Raw genomic sequence first — 17,025 nt, forward strand, 5'->3', positions numbered from 1 at the left:
GAACTAAAAAAAAAAAAGGATAAATATTATTCTGACAAGCCGTTTCTCTAGTCTAGGCCAACAGGAGATCAACCTCTATTTGCAACTTCTTTATCACTAGAGCCACTGCATTAAAATTCAGAAGTGAGTATAAATACTAAAGATACTGTAACTCTTTCTCCAAGACCAGTTTTAAACTATATTCTTAAAGCCATACTCTTATAAATCTTATTTCAGAATGAGCTGGCAACAAAAATATTGTTCTCTGTGGCAAGCAACCACTTTTTACATTTTGGAAGGAGGATATTTGATTAAATATTTCAAAGTAAAAACCACTGTTCAAAGTTGCTTTAAAAATTAACTCTTACGGGCTTCCCTAGTGGTGCAGTGCTTAAGAATCCGCCTGCCAATGCAGGGGACACAGGTTCAAGCCCTGGTCCAGGAAGATCCCACATGCTGCAGAGCAACTAAGCCCATGCGCCACAACTACTGAGCCTGCGCTCTAGAGCCCGCAAGCCACAACTACTGAGCCCGCGTGCCACAACGACTGAAGCCCATGTACCTAGAACCTGTGCTCCGCAACAAGAGAAGCCACTGCAATGAGCAGCCCATGCACCACAACAAAGAGTAGCCCCCGTTCACTGCAACTAGAGAAAGCCCACGTGCAGCAACGAAGACCCAACGCGGCCAAAAATAAGTAAATAAAATAAATTCATGAAAAATAAAATCAACTCTTACAAAGTAAGTCAATTTAAGTTTATTACTTACACCAGTTTTTCCACTTCCTGTTTCTGCAGCCTAAATGAAAAAGAAAAAAAAGTTTAAGTTGTCAGTTAAGGAAATCAAATTAATGTGATACCATGTAGAAATCTTTAACAATTCACAAGCTACCTTTAGTTCCACAGTGTCTCCAGATTATTCAGATTTCGTCATTCAACTTTATTGCCAATCTTGCCATTTCTCTTCCATTCCCTCAAGAATCTGTTCTCCCTTTTATTTTCCCATGGCTACCATTCAAATCTAAACCCTTATTATTCTAACCTAGATTGTTACAAAAGTATCCTAACAGTATCTCATGTCTTAGAGCTACACTACAAGCTGCTACCAAATCAGTCTTCATAAAAACACAATTCTAACCGTGCAACGCATCCCTGGTTAAACATTTCCAATGATCCACACTGCCAACAAACACCCGAATTCTTTAGTATGACACTTAAGAAAGGGCACAAATAATCTGACCCACTGTATACTTCCCATCTTATCTCAAGGTACACTCTCCACCCCAGACACACGTATTTTATGCTACCATCGAAGTGAATTACTCTGGGATCATATCCTGCATTCTCCTATTCATGGTTTTTGTTGATGTGCTCTCTACCTAGAGAGCATTCCTCCTTTATCTTCCCTTGTCCAAAATCTACTTCTTCCAAGCAGAGTCCTTTATGATTCCTCAAGCAGAAGGGTAACTGGACCCCACCTGAATCTTTGCATACTTTGCACCTCTCAGGCAGGTGTCACATTTTCCCTTGTATGACATTTATCCATGTACATGTCTTACTGTGGTACTGGGTTGAAGCTTCTGAAGGGCAAAGACTGCATTTTATTCACCTTTGTGTTCCCCACAACTTCTACCTAATTACTTTGAATGTAGCATAGGTATCTTAAATGTTTGTGAACAAATAAAATTAATTTGGTGAAAATACCATTTTTAAGCCTATGGAGTTCTTAAAGTGGGTCACAAACAGCCCGAGACTTGTGTTTCCCCAGCTTCCAACCACCTCACCACATTGAAACATACCATAAGGACATCACCTCCTCCTAGGATCAGGGGGATGGACTCGGCCTGGATATCAGTTGGGAGACTAAAAGAATCATATTTTGAAGAATTTTAGTTAGTTAAAAAAAAAAAAAAAAGAATCACCTAAGCTAATTAAGACATGTTAAATTATAAACCTAAAAGAGAATTTTATTTGGTAAACACTACCAATCTTTTTCAGCTAAAAATATATCAACGTTTAGAAAGGAAACTCTATGATTTAAAGAATCACAGGAAAAAACTGAATTTCACTTACCCAACAGGGCCCAAAAATATTTGATAAAAACACTAACCACTATTTAAATTGAAAAACATTGTTGTCACAGGTACATTTAAGCTTTTAAAGATGGAGGTACTTACAGCCAATCCATCTCTTCCACAGCTTGAGCAATTTCAGGCATAACACCCATCTCTGAAAACAAAAATTAATTTTAAAAACTACACATACTAAACTTAAATCATATTGCTCTTAAAATTACTGTTCAATGGGGAAACAGGTTTGAAGCATAGCTCAGTTACATAGTATCTCTTGAGTATAAATTTTGGAGAAAGACTTGAGTTCAAATTCAAGCTCTCATTAGCAATGTGACCTTAGGCAAGCTATAAACCTATTTCTTCACACAAAATGGAGCTAATATTGTTTATGTTGTAGGAATATGGGACGATTACAGATAATCATATGAATGCATCCGGCACATAGTTATCACTTAGTACCTAGTATCCACCAGTGAGTGTTTCCTCCCTATGACTGGTGAAAAATCTGCCAGAGTTGGAGAGAAAGTTCTAGACCAGTACCATGGTTGTTTCACCTAGAGATAATGTGGAAATCATGTGCCTTGACTCTTTAAGGACCATGTGAATACCCTCAGCGATCTGAGAAAAATGAATAAGCAGTAGAGAGAGCCCACATTTATAGGCAGTCATAATCAAAACTCTGATAAACTGAAAAGGGAGGGGCTGCTGGTGAGAACTTGGGTTAACTGGAAATGTCAGCTGAAGAACTACTCTCTTCTTAGTTGTTCACATATTTAAGTAATTTACATCAAAGTGAATCCTAAATGAATAGATTGGGTTATCTCTGATTGGATTTTGAAATTTTATCACTTCTCAAATGAACTGTAGAGGGTACACATGGAATAGTGAGTTGTATTACTTAAATCTCCTTTCCAAATAAGAAGTGATCTTTCTTTTAAGTCTGCATTTTTAAAATGTAGCTTTTATTATTGTTATCTTTACAAAAGTATATATTTCTATTAAAAAATGAACAACACTCAAATATACCCAAGCCCCAGAGATAATCTATTTGGAAATTTTGTATTTCTTGTAATCATTTGTGAAAAGGCATAAAATAAAACTACAATCCACTGCAAGAGTAGCTTTTTCTTTGCATCAGGTGAGAAGACACATACTAGCAATTAACAATAGATACAACACTAACATTTTGTATAGTAAACTAGTTAATATAAACATTGATGACATGGGAAAAATCTTTTTCAAAAAGGCAGGCTTTCCCACCCCTAAGTCTCTTCAGAAAAATCCACAGATTGAAAAACTACTCAAGATCAAAAGTTGTATATCCAAGCTGACCTTTTTAAAAATTGCCCCCATTAAAGTCTAGGTGTATTCTCTCTCCTACAACGCAAATTGCTTAAAAAAAGGGAGTGATGGTCTTCAATATGCTGCATACAGAATACTGCAAGCTGAAGCTGCTTGTGAAACTATTCTATTGCAAGCAGCAACCACAGACAGCTTTCAGCAAATTCCAGGCAATTTCTTGTTCCATTCTGGTCATGTTTTCTGCAGGTTTGCTTTGAAACCATGTTTTCTTTAAACAGAACATTTTTAACATTCAAAAGAAAAACAGGAATATTCATGCTCTTTGTTGATTCCACTTTTGTCTTTATTTCACATCACAGACTCTTCTGGTCCTTTAATATTCCTGAAATCTGTGCATGACTCCCAAAGAAGTGAACCTATAAAATGACAACCTGGAACTGCTCTACACACCTTGGCTCTGGAATCTTGTTTGAGGAGAGAGCTGGGGAAACAAAAACAGCTTCCAGGCTGAGCAGATTCCCCCTTGCCTATTATGAAATGCAACTAAAACAATCAGAAATCCTCTCTCACGACTAAAAACTTGGAATTCCTAATGTTCTAATAGGAGAAAAATGAAGAAAGTACAATACTGTTATATCTGAAGTCATCTTAATAGATTAACAATATTAAAACATAGTAGCCCTAATTTGATACATTTATTGCTATATAAATGTACAACGTTTAGTCTGTAAGGCTTACTGCAACTTGTAAAACTGTGGATGTATAAAGGAAGGATGATAAAGGAAAAGAGAGAAACAACTGTCGGGTTAGGTAAGCCACCCAAAATTCCTGTTTGGAATAAAGGAGGGTATCATCCGCAAATAAACAACGATTTTCAAAATCTGTGATGGGCTCGTGTGTACGCGGACGAAAATGCTTTCCCTTTAGCTTAGATATTCAACGTTACTGTTGATATAATAGAGGTTAACAACAAATAAATATCAGGTTTGTGCCTGGAACTTTTAGTTTTGGAAGGGCCTGAAAAAAACTAGATGCACGATGGTCATTTCCAACTGACCCCTCCCCGCGCCCTGCTGCTTCTCGGCCAGGCCAAGCCCCTGTCGGGCGCGGACAGAAAAGGGTTCGTGAGCACCACTGCCACGTCAAAGAGCAAGAGGCCGGGGCTCCGAGAGCGGCCGCAGCAACGCCGCCGCATCGCTCTCGCAGCCCCGGGTGTCCTGGCAGGACAGCCGAGTGAAGGGAGACTGGAAGGAGAAAAAGAAGAGAGCGAGCACGGGGAGGCCCGGCCCGGCCAGCACCTGGAGGGAAAGGCTCTCCCTGCAACACCGAGGCGCACCGATCGGGCCTCTCGCGCCGCCACTGATCCGCCCGCAGTGCGGGGACCGAGGGGACCGCCTTGGACAGCTCCCTCCTGTCCCGCGCGGCACCTGTCCGCCCCCGCCCCAAAGGCTCCCCTCCAGCCGGCCCAGGGCCGAGGCGTGCATCGGGCCGCCCGCTCCAGCCCCAGCTCCGCAGACGCACCGGAGAAGGCCGCCATCTTCGCCCCGTCCTCCGCGATTCAGCTCGCGGTCCCTCCCTCCGAAAGGACACGCGGCGCGGTAGCGGCCGGCGCTTCCGGCCCCCGCCCCCGGCCCGCGTGTGCCGCTTTCCAAGTCCCGGCAAGGACCCAGTTCCGAAAGAACTGTTCCGGCCGAAGAAAAGACCCGCCGCGGACTCCAAGGCGCGGACCCAGTTCATCTGCCCCTTGCTTTTCCTAAGTAGCCAGGACCCGTCATCATCAGACGTACTCAGAGTTACCGTCTATGTAGAGCATGCTACGTGTCATCAGGAGCACTTTTCCACATGCAAGGAAGCAGACGTTACGTCATGAGGGTCACACAGTGGCCCAGGCTGATCTGACAGCAAAACTGTGCCATCTCTGCTGCCTCACTCAGACCCCGCAGCCTCTCAAAGATAAGCAGGGCTTTGTGGTGTGTGAATGACCTGGAGAGAACGAACTGAATTCATCGCCCAGAAAACCAGCGCTAGTGAGCGCCTGGCACCCAACAGTCAGTTACTAAATACTTTTGACTGATTTCGGTCTCCCAACCTCCCTTCCCCGGTGTTTGATGGAGTATTGATAATTTCACGTTTATTTGACGTCCTTACAGTTTGACTCTTCTCTTTGCAGAAAGATGGGAAAAGTAAACGAATGTTTAATCCTGCCAACAACTCTGTCCGATTGTATTAGCATCTTTAGACGAAGATACTAAGTTTCAGGAAAATTAAGTAACTTATCTAAAGCCATATAGCTACTGAATGGCAGCGTGGGATCTGAGCCACATCCGCCTAACTTCAGGGTCCGTGCTGTACCTAATGTGTAGCCTGCCCCAGAATGACATGAGAAAAGTCAAACCCTCAGGCAAGATGTTTTAGATGGACTTAGAACTACAACTTCTGGAGCCATACTCCCTGCGTTTGAATTCTAGCCCTGCCATTTGCTAGCTGTGTAACCTTGAACAAGTCTGGGCTTCAGTTTACTCATTTGTGAAATAACCATGAATAATAGTACCTACTTGAAGGATTGGTATGAGGCTTGAATAAAATAGGTAAAGCACCACGTGCACAGCACGTGGTAACAGTATATGTGTTAGCTCTATTCTTATACTATTACATGTAATAGGATTCACCTAAAGTTCCAACAAGGACAATACAGTCAGGCCTGCCTGCAGCTTCGCACCTCCAGGGGGCACCATTCACATGATATTCTATAGTCTCATTATATTTTGTATAAATTTATATGTGATACCCCCTGAGAGTTAGGCAATGTAGCAGTTCTGAATAGATGCCACGTACGCCGTATTTTTCCTCTGTCAAGGGACAAAGCATTTTCCAGGGGACTACTCGGAGGACTTTTGATCTCAGCAGTTTGGGAAGCAGAAGGCATGCTATGAGAAGCTGTGACTAGAAGGCTCCAAGGCAGCAGGGCAGGAAAAGAGCCAGAGGCAAGAGAAGGCGGCTGTAGGAGCAGACCACTTTTCCAACAACTGTGGGGAAACATGTGTGACTTTTTCCACCCAGGGCTAACTGGACCTGTGGAGAGTGGACTTGAAGCTCTCTTCAAAGGGAACGTGCCCAGGACTTCCCTGGTGGTCCAGCGGTTAAGACTCCACACTTCCAATGCAGGGGGCGCAGTTTCAACCCCTGGTCGGGGAACTGAGATCCCACATGCCATGCAGCCAAAAAAAAAAGGGGGGGGGGAATGTGCCCAAGAAAGCTGCCTGTAGAAGCTAAATGATACAGCAGACAGACCCCCAAAGGACCCTGTTTTATTCATACCTTTTAACCAGAGGACAGAAATCACCTGCTTCGTGGAAGTTGCGTTTGCAGGATACCAGCAGAAGAATCTCCAAGAAACCAACAAAAAGTACCCCTGAGCTAAAAAAAAAATCGACCTTGGGCATTATTGAGCCAGAGAGCGCCAGATTCAGATCACAAAGGCACCAGCCAAATAAAGGTGGGTCTCCACCCTGCCCAGATTTTACCGCTCCCCAAGGGTCAGAAACAACAGCTAATGGTAGAGGGGAGAGCAGGAAAGAGATTGACTGCATCCTTCACCACATTGATAAACTGGGGAGGGAGGAAGCTGTCATTTTGGCTAAAGTTGTGAGTTATGATCATGACACTGGACCCAATAGTTTAATTACAGAAATGAGACTATAATTGTGATGAAAATAGCCAGGCAACATTTCGTTATCTGGGAGTGACCAGAAAAACTCTGGAAGATGCTGGAGATTCCATCTAGGTCAGAGGAAAAAATAGTCTCTAGAGAGGGTTTCAAGGTAACAGATAATGTTTTCTGCTCATTCCCTGTCAAGTTTAGCTTATTTAGTAAATATAATACGAGAGAGATATAATAATACCTTCAATAATGTGAATTGGGATATAATGTGATTGGCTCCCCTCTTTGGCAGGTAGGACAAGGCCAGGCAAAGAAGTGGCAGGCAACCCCTTCATCCAACCAAGAGATAAATGATGGGTGTCCCCAGTCCAGTATCCTGCTGGTCCACTCTGCCCAAAACAGGCTGATTAAATGGGCACATACTATCAGGGAGACAGTCCTGGAATCCTTGCCTGGCTCCAGAAACCCACCTACATAAATCATTAGGTAGGAAGACAACCACCACTAGGTGGCGCCAAACTGCAGTTGATCCCGGTAAAGGTTGAAAGGGACGTAAAACTCCCAGCTGGGACTTTTCCCTGGACATTTATTTCTATAACCTCACAATAACCCAGCATCTTATTGGGTTGGGTAATTGGACCTTTTGGACCCATAGCCAATCACATATGGTGGAATTTTGCTGTATTATCCATACACCCAGAGAGATTGTGTCATGTATTGAATTTTCAAGTAAGCTGTACTATAGGCCACTGCAGACCAGATGGATTTGCAGCTACAAAGTCAGGCCTACGAAACAGGTCCTTGAGATACCCAGGCCCTTGAGAGTATAGAGAGGATTTCCTTAAAGAAAGAAAAAGAAAAAGAAATCTGACTGGCAGATACTCTTCGTGCTCTGCAATATGGACATGGTACCTGGAAAGGCAGTGATGAGCCTTGAAGATGAGAGCTTCATGCTAAAGCTATTGAAGCAGAAAATAGGAGGAGCTTGGATCCTTGATGATGGTGGTGAGCTACCAGCCCAGGTCTGTCTGCCTCAAGACCTCTTGTGGCTGGAGAATGCGTTACGTAGTTGAGCCACTGTTAATTCTCTCTGGCTTGCCACCCAACACATACCTAACAGGTACAGAAAAGAAAGGAGATGAGAGATTCATCAGTATAGATTTTGTGTAATGAATCACTCAGAAAATTTTTTCAAATGTTCTAGAATAGAGCAATAAGAAACCTATCGAGGCTCCAAGATGGAGGCGACTTTGGCTTGAGTCATGAAGGCACCATCAAAAACAACCCTTGAGGAATTCTCTGGCGGTCCAGTGGTTAGGACTCCATGCTGCCACTGCAGGAGGCACAGATTCGATCCCTGGGCAGGGAACTAAGATCCCACATGCCGAGTGGCATGGCCAAAAAAAAAAAAAAAATCACTTGAATTTAAAAAAAAACAGCCCTTGAATATATGGTCATTTCCTCACAACCAAAGATGAAGATGAAATGTGCCATACGTAATGGAGGACGTGAGCCTGAACCCAGCCTAGGGAATATAATTCAAATCAGGTTGTTTACTTTGTCTTTTCACTGGCCCCCAACCACACTCCCCAGTCCCTGTCCTGGCTCCTTCTGGGCCCTCGTTCCTAGCTCCTAAGGATCCAGCCACCACCAAGAGGGAAGCAGCAAGAGAGAGTTGTTTTAATGTAAAAGAAGTCAATTAGAAAATGCAATATCTTCATTACATAGCTCCCCCCCAAATCCTTCCTCACAATACATAATACAAACCCACTCACCATGCCACACAGGTAACTGCAACTCCTCCCTCCTTAAAGGTTCCCCAGGAAGTTTGCCCTCAGATCTATGTCTTAGGAGAACAGAGGACTTGGCATCACCTGCTCTGGATCTTGAATCTTGCTGTGAGCGGACGTGGCCAACCTTCCATCAGGACACCCTCTCCACTTTGACACGGCTCTTGGTGGGTAAGACTCCTGATTCCATCTTCCTCAGGATGGCACACACCAGACCCTCCAAGTCCAGCCTCCTGCTTCCTGCCAGCATGTACCCTTGGGGTCATTTTACCCTCCAGCATGTCAAACTATATAGAATTCCTTGGGGATTCCCTGGCAGACGAGCGGTTAGGACTCCGTGCTTCCACTGCAGGGGGCACGTGTTCGGTCCCTGGTTGGGGCTGCTGTGCAGCACGGCCAAATAAAAAAAAGAATATTAGAATTCCTCGCGTACGGCAGGTTGCCTCTCACCGCTGTGTATTTCCAATGCTGTTTCCTCTCCCCAGAATAGCCTTCCCCTGTTAGTTTCACTTACCTATTGCTGAGTAATACCCCCAACTGAATACAACGACCGATTTATTGGTCATGATTCTGTGAGCCTGGAATGTGGGCAGGGCTTACCTGGCTGCTTCTGTTCCACACGGCATGGCCTGGGGTCATTCACTCGGCTGCATTCAGCTGGTGGGCTGGACTGGGAGGTCTGAAAAGACTTCACTCCCATGGGTGGTGCCGTAGGGCTCCCGGACACAGTCTTGCTCTCTCCACATGGCCACCTTGGACCTTCTCACAGCAGGATTAATCCCAGGGAAGACAGACTTCCTACATGGTAGCTGGGTTTCAAGAGGATAGGGCCCCAAAGTAGAAAGCCGAGGCTGCATATCTCAAGTCAGCTGTGGAAGTAGCCCAGTGTCACTTCTGCCAGATTCTATTGGTCAATACAAGTCACATGATCAGCACAGCCCAGAGTCATGAGGAGCGGAAATAGGCTCTACCTCTTGATGCAAGGAATGGCAAAGAGTGTGCTGCCATCTGTAGTATACCACGCCTCTCTTCTTGGCAAACTCCTAATTATTATTCAGATTCAGCTAAGCTAGCAACTTGCAGCAAATCCTGCTTAATGCCAATCCCCAGCTAACAGATACTGCTAGTTTGCCCCAATGTTTATTTCTCTTTTTCCTTAAATTTCTGACTTTAAGCCAGATGTATGGCTTCCCAGAATAAAGGCTCCACTTCTTAACCCCCTGGTAGCGGGGCCGTATGCCTGTGTTCTGGCCAGTGGCATATAAACAGAAGTGCCCTTAATGGAGTTGGTGCATCCTTCTTGCTCTTGCTTCTTCCTCTTGTTGGAATAGGGATGCAATGGCTGGGGTTTGAGCAGCTATATTGGACCATGAGAAGAAAGCCATGTACTGAGGATGGCAGAACAATAAGAGAGAAGTAACTTGAGTCCCTGGCACCAAGGAACACCATACCAGCCAGAACTGTGACTCTAGATTTATTATCACTCACACTTCTGTGGAGCAGGAATTCAGGAGCAGCTTGGCTGGGCATGTCCACTCAGAGCCATTCTTGCTGCTGTAGTCAAGCTGCTAGCCAGGTTTGCAATCATCTGAAGTCTAGGGGCAGGGGCGGGGTGGGAGTGGGGAAAGATCAGCTTGTAAAGGTCACTGGCTCTTATGACTGCGTGGTAATTAGCAGGAGGCCTCTGTCCTCCACTTGGACCTCTTCCAGGGCAGCTTGAACGTTCTCATGAGATGGTTGCTGGCACCCCCTATACCACCCCCCCTCTGCCACCGAAACCAGCGATCCTAGTAAACCAAGCAGAGCCAGTGATATCTTTTACAGCCTAGCCATCAAAGTCACACTGCCACTTCTGCCATATCTCATTGGTCACAGAGCGCTGTTCACAGGCATGAGACACACACAAAGGCATGAGGACCAGTGGATGAGGATAATTTAGGGACCAGCTTAGAGGTTGCCTTCCACACCCTCCCCCCGCTCCCCTAACAGACCCCTTATTTGTTCAAGTAGCAGGTGGCAATCCCTCAACAACAGGAAAAAGCCTGTTCATCCTCTGGGGTAAATCATGTTCCTTCCGGACCAGCCATTGTTGTCATTAATTTGTTGGCTTAGTCTACCCTGTTTTTCACAGTTTACCTGACTCAGAAAGCAGTTTGGAGACAGTGAAGGCTCCTGTTTAAACATCCCCTTTTTTCCCTCTGAATTTCCTACAGCTTCTGAGCTGAGCAACAATCATTGAATTTTATGCTTTTGTCAAAATAAGCTGTCAGAAACGGGTCTAGATCTATTAGAATGCAACATCATTCTCGCTGCCCAAGTGTTCACCTTATGGTACAGGGACCAGAGAGAGCCCAGCAAATGGACATAAATCCAGAGATCTATAATTCTCTATCCCCTGAAGAAGTGGCCATAAAGTCCATCACTCCAGATATATGGGAAGCAGAAGACAAAGCACAACTCGGATGAGTTTCAGAGGGACTGTAAAACAGAAAAAGAGATCTTACTAACTGTGTCGGTCTCGTTATAAGCAAGCCAGGCGGGGACATGATTTATGGCTGGGTGCTGACTGGCCGGCAGGCGTGAACGTCACTCCGACCCCCCTGCCCGCCATCTCCCGTGCTCATCAGCTCCTGCCAGCGACGCCGATGGCTCGTGGGGAAATGGCTCCACACTTGGAGTCTGAGCAGGAGAACATGGCCTGGAGGTTGTAGGTGTTTAAGAACAGACTCTGCACCAGACAGATGTCCTGAATCCAGCTGCCCAGAATCTGCTGGGACCCTTGAGTTCCATTACCTACAAAAGAGACACATTTTGCACCTGCACCCAGGGTGCAGGCTTGCTTTCTCAGCCCCTCTCCCCGGGTCCTTGTTTTACTGCACTTCCTTCCTATCTGTGAAACTGACCACTTGTTAACGAGGTCTGTGATTTTTTTTTTTTTTTTACTTTTTTTGGCACAGCACGCGACTTGTCAGATTTTAGTTCCCCGACCAGGGATCGAACCTGGGCCCTCGGCAGTGAGAATGAGGAGTCCTAGCCACTGGATCACCAGCGAAATCCCCAAGGTCTGTGAATTTTATCTGAAGCAGACTGAAACAAGACCACCTGCTATATTTAAAGAAGGAGGGGGTTGATATAAAGGATGGTCAAGAATTCTTCAAAATGATTTATTCATATTGACAGACCCAGGGAGAAGATAAATCCATCTTCCTGTGGAATTCAATGTTCCACAGGGCCAAATGGAAGACTTTGGTTTGGAGTTCTGGTTTTGTGTTTCTGTTTGTTTGTTCTTAATAGCTGAAACAATCAGTCATTATCATAAGCCTGACATATTTTTTTCAGTTGCCTTCATAATAGAATTAGGAAGTTCAAATAACAATTATGCAATTGCCAGGGAAAATCCAAAGATCTTTTTTCCGAGACAAATATAGGTTCTATATATATGTTACTCCAGTGGGCAAAGTCCATGTTGATGGGTAGGAGACATTCCGGGCAAAGTCCATTCTCCAAATCTTCACAGTTAATGACAGCTTTGCTGTTCTTATTCCAGGTACATCAGTCATATAGCTAAATGATCGATAGATTATAGATAGATAGGACAGCATCCAAAGTATATTGAAAATAGCTCATATTTGAGAGAGATTATCTAACAGGCTATTTAATTGCTCTGAGGCATATACTTTGAGTTCCTTTTGTTGCAGCTCTGTATCCTTTTGTGAAGTCATAACAGAAAAAAGAGGGCCATCAGAAAAATTATTTGCTCCAATTTTTTGTATTTTACAAAACTACATTTGAAAAGAATATCCTCTTTGATTTTCAGGTTCTCTTATACAAAGACCTATAGGAAAAATTTCAATTTGAGTTTATTTAGCCTAGATTAAAAAGAAAACATGCACAGAGCATATGCGACACATTTGCTCTCCCCAATCCCTTCTATGTGCTCAGAACCCTTAGAAAGAAATTCACAGTTGGTAGAAAGCAGTTTCCTTTAGGAAATCAATACCATCCATTTTCCTTCAATCTTTGTATGGTCTCTGTTATATTGTGATCCCAAATTGCCATGTTTTGTGTTATAGTCACTCATATGTCTTCTTAAATCCTTTCAGATATAGCTCATAAGCAACATGAAAGCAAACGCTGTGATCTCCTAATCCCCTAATGCAGCACCTAGTACAAAGAGGGATTCTGTAAATATTTACTGAATAAATTAATAAAAGATATCAACATAAAAAAAAAAGAATTCTTCAAAATGCCTGGAGAAAATAATCCTGAATATGGTGGAAATTTATTCTGCCTGGTCCTATAGTTTCCCCTGATGTTACAATAGCAAGACTGGGAATTCGTAAAGGCTGCTTCAAGTGCCTCTCTGAATAGTGATGTTCCAGTTACTACGACTGCATAAAAAACTACCCCAAAATGTAGTGGCATAAAAGCTTCATTTATTATGCTCGTAGATTCTGGGAGTGAGGACCCTGTACAGGGCACAGCAGGAAGGGCTTATCTCCGTTCCTCAGTAGCTAGCACCCCAGCTGAAAGACTTGAAGGCTAGAGGTTAGAATCATTTGAAGGTTCCTTCACTCACGTGACACACTGATGCTCGTGACGTAGAAACCCTAGCTGGGGCTGCTGGCCAGCTGGGGCCTCTCCATGTGGCCTGGGCTTTCTCACAACATGGTGGTTGTATTCCAAAAGCAGCATCCCAAGGACCCTGTGGTCTTTAATGACCAAGTTTCAGAGGTCAAGTAGTGTCACTTCCTCCTCTTTCTACTAATTGAGGCAGTTACAAAGGTCTGCTAGGTTAAAGGGGATCATAGATTCCACCATTTAAAGGGGGAATGTCAACATTTCGTTGTAAGAAAAGCACGTGGGACAGGGTATAAATTGGTGTGGCCATATATTAGAGTTCTCCAGAGAAACAAAACCAATAGGATGTGTATATGTAGAGAAAGAGATTTAAGAAATTGGCTCATGCCATTATGCAGGTTGACAAGGTCAAAATCTACAGGGTGGGCTGTCAGACTGGAGAACCAGGAGTTGCTGATAATGCAGTTCAAATCCAAAGGCTGTCTGCTGGCAGTTTCCTCTTGCTTGGTGGAGGTCAGCCTTTTGTTCTATCAAGGCCTTCAACTGATTGCATGAGGCCCAACTTTACCCAGACAAGTTAACACATAAAATTAACCATCACAAGTCCACCCCTTGTCAACTTGGCATCTCCTTCAACCACCCTTAATCTCAAAATAAAGATAATAACGAGGTCATACTTCTACCTAACATGATACAACTATCCTGTGTACAACTGAAAACTCACTAACCCTTTCTCCAGAGGAGGATGCAACATCCTTGCATGCTGTTTACTCTTGTTAATATCTTGTAACTTGAATACCATGATGTAAGGTTATCAGTACTTAAATACTATGACATAAAATAAATACATCTTATGTTGCACGATAAAGGGATTTTAAAAAGGGCAGGAAATGAAGCTATTTGTCGTGTGTGTGCAAATATATACATATGTGTATGGATCTGAATCACACGTTCATAACAAAATAAGGAAGAAATACTCATGACAATTGTAGTCCACATTTCTGAAACTGGTCATGTGGTGGTAGCTGGTATTTGTAATTACCTTCTTCCACTACCCATTTCATATCCCCTTGCCCTTGGGCCTCATGCCTTCATTATCACAATATCCCACTGATTAGAGACCAACCCTATTCCACGTGGAGGGAAATACACAAGGCATGAATGCAAGGAGGCTGGGATCATTGGAGGACAATTTTGGGGATGGGCTTCTACACCTGGAAATATCAAATATTTCTCCATTTTTCAGATGTCAAGTTCAAGTCATAAAATGGATAGAAATAAGGCGAAAGTGTCCGGACCTGGACTAGATCAGGGAGGACTGTGTATGTCAGATTAAGCAGATTGGTTTCATCTGGTAGATGTGTGGCTTTCAACCTCAGTGTGCCCTCACCTGGAGGACTTGTCAAAATGAAGATGTGAGGCCCTCCTCCCCAGAGTTTCTGATTCAGTAGGTCTGGGGTTAAACCTATCGTTTGCTTTTCTCACAAGTTTCCAGGCGACGCTATGCTGCTGATCGGGGGACTACAGTCTGAGAACCTCTGTTGTGGGTAAAGCAGATTTTAAGCAAGACAGTGATGTGACCAGATTTTTATTTTATGTAACTCTTTCTGGTGATTTTGTGAAGCATAGATTTGTGTAGGCCCCATAACAGGCTTTCAGCCATACACATAAGATATAACTGAAACTTGAACTAGGACAAAGAATGTCCGACTGGACATGACAGGTAAGAGAAATATCATTAAATGTCCCGGTTTGATGGCTCTTTGGATTTGATTGGAGTGGGGGGAGGAGGGAAGAGTGGAACTGGAGTAGACGAGAGAGGAAAAAAGGCCTTAGTACAACTCCCAAGTTTCTAGTATGGATAACTGGGTGATGGCGTTGGCATCAATTGAGAAAAAAGATGAAAGGAGGGGGCAGCAGGTTGGCAGGTGGTGGATATGCTGAATGGAGTTGGAAGGAAGGACTTCTACCGGAGGAGCCAGCAAGTACGTGGTTATATGAGTCTGAAGCCTGGAGGTAGAGACACAGATTTGAGAATCATCAGGAAATAGGTAGTGAGCCTGGGAATTGATGAGCTCCCCCAGAAAGTGGAGCAGGGAGCTAGGAGTGAGCCCTAGAGGGGCGCTTCTCCCCTCTACAGTACATAGAAATCACCTGGGGATTCTGTTAAACTACAGACTCTGATGCAGCTGGTCTGGGGCGGGGCTTGAGATTCTGCATCTCTAACAAGCTCCCAGGGATGCCAAAGGTGCTGGTCTGAGCACCATTCCTGTAGTAACAAGGCTCTAGAGAACCCCAGCACGAGAGGGGCCAGAGCAGTGCAGAGAACTGGGAGAAAACTCTGAAGGAGATACGAAGTCAGAGAAGTATGAAGACAATTCAAAGAGTGCGTTATCACAGAAACACACTCTATTGTATTAAGAGAATAGACCTTCCAGGAGTTTACACAATTCTTAGTGTTAAATGTGTAGGGGAGGAAAAGTATCTGTTCCCTCTACCCATCTGAGGTTCATTGGCTGGGGCTCTGTCAATAAGACTGACAAAAGGCAAATTAACAACAGAAAAGCAACAACATTTATTAACACGTGCATCCCACACACAAGTGAGAGAACTCAGAGAAAACTCAAAGGGATGGTTAGAACGTGGGTTTATATAGCATCTTAACCAAAGAGCAATACATTTTTAGAATAGTGACAAGAAAGAAAAAGGACTTTAAATTTCTAGGGGTGTGAATTGTAGGAAGGTAAATACGTGGGAGAACTAATGGAAGGTAAGGGCTAGTCAGCAAAGTTTGTTGTGTAGATCCCTCTGGTGCTGTCTCCGGGCTGATAAGGGTCTAGAGCTGTCTCTGGTTATTAACTTCTGTTCTTCCTAGTAGAGAGGAGAAGGGGTCCCTTTTGAAAATGTGTGTCCTGCTGTTGGGCAAATAGGGGAGGGCAGGGAGCTTCTCTTGTATCTGCTTCTCCTCAATTGCCTTCAGCTCAAAATAATCCTTATGCCAAAGTGGCATACTTTGGGGTGGCATATTCTGGTCCCCTGTGAATGTTTGGACAGTTTAGAAGAGGGTGGAATTAGAAGCCAATTTGCAGTAGGTTAGGGGCTACATGGGAAGTGAGTACTTGCTATGAGCATAGACCGCTATTGTGAGAGGTTGGGATGAAGTGAAGTTGGGTGACAATTAGGAATGGATGTGGAGTGAAGAAACGGCTTTATGTTTTAATCCTAATCGTAGAAGAAACCCGGGTGGTTACAGGCTGAGGGTGTGTAGCCAGTAAAGAGGAGAACGTGGAAAGATGGGGATGCCCCCAAATTAAGCCCAGCTTCAGAGAAAGAAGAAGGAATTACGATGGATAAAGGGAATGGTTTTGATCAGGAGAAAGAGAGAAGCCTCACCTCTTTGCCATGGGTATTAACCCCACAGACCTGGAAGTCTGCAGTGACAGTGGTGTCCAGATGTGTACCTCGATTAATCTCACCGTCCAACATCCAGTTCTAGACAAAGAGAGACTTGCCCATGGGTCAGAGTTCAAGGATGATCAAGCCCTCGGGCCTGGCTTCCATTACTTCTTATCTACAGTAAAGTTTGAGGATCCCTGGTTTAAACGATACAGTATGAATATGCTTGCTATAAAGTTTTCTCC

At 44.0% G+C, this 17,025-nt stretch overlaps 1 protein-coding gene across 1 annotated transcript in view; it reads right to left on the bottom strand.

Moving 5' to 3' along the window:
* DDX1 (DEAD-box helicase 1) overlaps positions 1–5,011 on the bottom strand; it is a 33,122-nt gene extending 28,111 nt beyond the window's left edge. Inside the window, exons 1-4 of the mRNA XM_082425882.1 lie at positions 4,874–5,011; positions 2,156–2,207; positions 1,778–1,841; positions 748–777 (exon numbers count right to left, since the gene is read on the bottom strand). Of these exons, the coding sequence (XP_082282008.1) occupies positions 748–777; positions 1,778–1,841; positions 2,156–2,207; positions 4,874–4,889 (162 nt within the window). The 5' untranslated portion in view covers positions 4,890–5,011. The remainder of the gene's footprint in view (positions 1–747; positions 778–1,777; positions 1,842–2,155; positions 2,208–4,873) is intronic.
* Between the last annotated feature and the right edge of the window lie 12,014 nt (positions 5,012–17,025).

The sequence above is a fragment of the Balaenoptera physalus genome, assembly GCF_965194825.1.
Source record: "Balaenoptera physalus genome assembly, chromosome: 15".
In the NCBI taxonomy this organism is placed as follows: Eukaryota; Metazoa; Chordata; class Mammalia; order Artiodactyla; family Balaenopteridae; genus Balaenoptera; species Balaenoptera physalus.